Source organism: Phaethon lepturus, unplaced genomic scaffold (assembly GCF_000687285.1).
Source record: "Phaethon lepturus isolate BGI_N335 unplaced genomic scaffold, ASM68728v1 scaffold42276, whole genome shotgun sequence".
Classification (NCBI taxonomy): domain Eukaryota; kingdom Metazoa; phylum Chordata; class Aves; order Phaethontiformes; family Phaethontidae; genus Phaethon; species Phaethon lepturus.
In genome coordinates, this window is record NW_010547662.1 from 455 (window position 1) to 3,343 (window position 2,889).

At 61.3% G+C, this 2,889-nt stretch overlaps 1 protein-coding gene across 1 annotated transcript in view; it reads right to left on the reverse strand.

The window, feature by feature from the left end:
• Positions 1 to 307: 307 nt before the first annotated feature.
• Positions 308 to 2,889, reverse strand: part of ZMYND10 (zinc finger, MYND-type containing 10) — a gene marked incomplete at its 3' end in the record, with an annotated part of 9,710 nt that continues 7,128 nt past the window's right edge. The window contains exons 9-11 of the mRNA XM_010289721.1: positions 1,361 to 1,482; positions 1,069 to 1,194; positions 308 to 388 (exon numbers count right to left, since the gene is read on the reverse strand). Coding sequence (XP_010288023.1) covers positions 308 to 388; positions 1,069 to 1,194; positions 1,361 to 1,482 — 329 coding nt within the window. The remainder of the gene's footprint in view (positions 389 to 1,068; positions 1,195 to 1,360; positions 1,483 to 2,889) is intronic.

Here is a 2,889-nt window from a genome sequence, read left to right on the forward strand (position 1 = left end):
GGCCTTTCTGGTATCCGCAAGGGTATCCGGCTCTTTTTGGGGGTTCTCCAGGATTTCTGGTGTTGCAGAGGGGGGAAAAAAATGGACACTCCCCCCTCTCCCTGGGTGCAAGGGCGGGGAGGAAGGGGTTTAGTATCTTCAGCGAGGAGGAAAAAAAGCAGGAGATGAGCAGCGGTGGGGTGCAGAAGGAGGTTTATTAGAGAAGTCTGCACTGGGGAAGGAGATGGGAGAGCCAGTGCCATCCTGGGCCTTTACTGGCTTCTCCTCTGTGGTCGCTGGGCTGACTGCCAGTCACCACTTCTCTTACGGGTTGTCCGCTCTCCTTGGTGCCTCGGCCATCAGGTTGCAGGCAGCCTTGTGCCTCTGCCAGTGCTGGACCTGGCAGGCCCTGTGGAGGGCAAAGCCGCTGCTCAGGGGCTCTGCTGTGAAGCAGGGTGCCTGCAGCTTGAGCGGGGATGCAATAGGGCCACATCCATCCCCAGGAATGAAGCAGTGACAAGGACAAACCCCAGCACCACACTCCTCCGGGCGCAGGCAGGGAGCTGGCATGGCTGAGCATTAGCCCAACGGGAAGGTGGATGGGGGGCTAAGAGTGTTTAACAACATGGGTATAACCAGACCTTGCCAGATGGTTTAGCACCAAAGATTTAATTTACTGCCACCATCCCAGCTGCCACATCCCAGCCTGTCACCTGCACCCACAGGACACCTTCCTCCCTACTCCTGACCCACCAAGGTGCAGGGGAGGGAGACAAGTGTCACCAGCCTGTCGGTGCTGTCGGTGTGGGCACAGGTAGCTCAGCGCCTGGCAGCAGCAACACAATGCTCACCAGTATCTCCTCCACCCCTGTCCTGGCACATCAGCCCCACCATGAGACTTAGAGAGGTAGGTGGCAAGTGGAGAGCCAGCAGTGCTGAGCAGCGGTGGGACCCCTGGCTTCCCTTGGCCCTTTCACAGGGGTCTCTGGTGAGGTCTGTGGTGCTCTGGGGAGCAGGGGGCACTGGGGTCTGCAGGGAGGCACTGGGAGGGCTGCAGGGGACATGGGGGCTGTGGCAGGGCTCCCTCACCGTGTGCAGTACCATTCGTTCCGGCAGCGAGAGCACCGCTTGGCCGCCTCCGCACCGCACACCCTGCAGCGGGGCTTGTCAGGGGCCAGAGCCTCCATCATGTCCAGGCTGTAGGTCTGTGCCCACCTGCAGCGGGCAGAGAGGGGGTGAGGATGCTCACGAGGAGCTGCTGACAAGCAGCGAGCTGTCCCCGCTGCACCTTTCCACCGAGGACACAGACCCCTCTGTCCTCCCAGTGCTGAGCTCCAGCCCCTGCTAATGGGTATCCTGGCTCCACGTGCCAGGGCCTTACCTGTGTGCCTGGAGCTTCAGCTCCTCCTCAGTGGGGCTGAAGACAAGCTTCACCTGGTGCTTGGCGATGGCCTCCCACTTCCCCGTGTTTTTCTTTAGGATGCGGTCCCAGATGACAGGAACCTGGTGGGAGAGGCAGAGCGGGAGGAAGGGGTGCTCGCAGCCAGACTGAAGGCATGGCGGTAGAGGGGCATTCGGGGGACGAGGGGGCAGCCGGCCCTGGGCACAAGGAGTGCGTCCCCCTGGGAGGGTAAGCAGAGGCAGCACATACAGAGGTGAAGGCACAGGGCACGAGAGAGTGCTTTTGGGTACGTGGATGGGATGGATCCACTCGCCAGCGAGTGTTCAGGTGAAACAAGGCAAAACCTTCAGGGTGCGGTTGGGAGCGAGAGCTCAGGCCTGAGGCCTGGGCTCCCACATAGGAAGCCCTGGGATCTCAGCACTATCTGTGCCGGCAGCAGTGTGAACCTCGTGCTCCGGAGCCATTTGCCTGAGCAGATTTTTCCACTCGTCACTTCCCTGAAGACAAACACTCGGGGAAGGGCTGGCCAGCGTGAAAGGGAAAGCGCCAGCCAAGAGCGGCGCGTGGAGTTCAGGCTCTGGAGAGGACGATGATGCTTCAAACAGCGGTGCCTTCTCCAGCAGAGTAAAAATAGCCGGGCCTGGAAGGGGAGGAGGCTGCGCTGGGACCAGCTGAATGGAAAACGGCCTTTGCAAAGCTTGGCTCGGCAACAGGGAGTGAGTTCACCACTTTCTGGGCAGAGCAGGGAGCCCACGTGTATGATTCCAGCTGGCTTCCCCTGCCCGCCCGGCTCAGCCCCAGCCCTTGGTGGAGGCAGGAGCAGCACCGGCACAAAAGCAGAGCTGGGGAGAAGGGCAGCAGCCTGGGAGAGGGCTGGACGAGGTCCCTGGCGCGGCAGGTGCCCGGCTCTGGCCCAAAAAAATGCCTGTCTCTGCCCCACTGACACGCTGGCAGTCGAGGCACATGGAGTGAATCCACAACGACCTCTGCCCTGCAGCCTTCGCCAGCCCCAGCTCCTGGCACGGGCCATGCCTCCGGCTCAGCCACAGCCAGCTCTGGCCAGGGCACATCACCCTCCCCTCGGATCATGCACCTGGCCGTGCTGGGGCAGCATGCTCCCCCTCCACACAGCCCAAGTGGCTGCTGCCTGACCTACCCATCCAGGCTGGGCAGGGGCGTGGAGCCTCCCTGCAGCTCCCACAGTGGGGAAGAGTCTCTGCTCTCCCAGCTCTTCTCAGCTGCCTCTTTGCAGATCTGCCCACACACAGTTTCTCTCCCCAGCTCACGAGAAGACAGTAGAAACACTTTTCTCCAGTGGTTACCACTGCATGGATTAAAAACCCCAAGGACCCTCAGCTTCTTGAAGACCCTCAGGGCCCAACTCCTGAGCCCCAGACATCAGCTGGGACCAGTTTGACTCTGGCCTCTGCCACCAGACCTTGGCATCCCTCCATATGCAGAGTGCCAAGCAGCCCCGGGCCAAGGCTGTGAAGAGGACTCTTCATTGA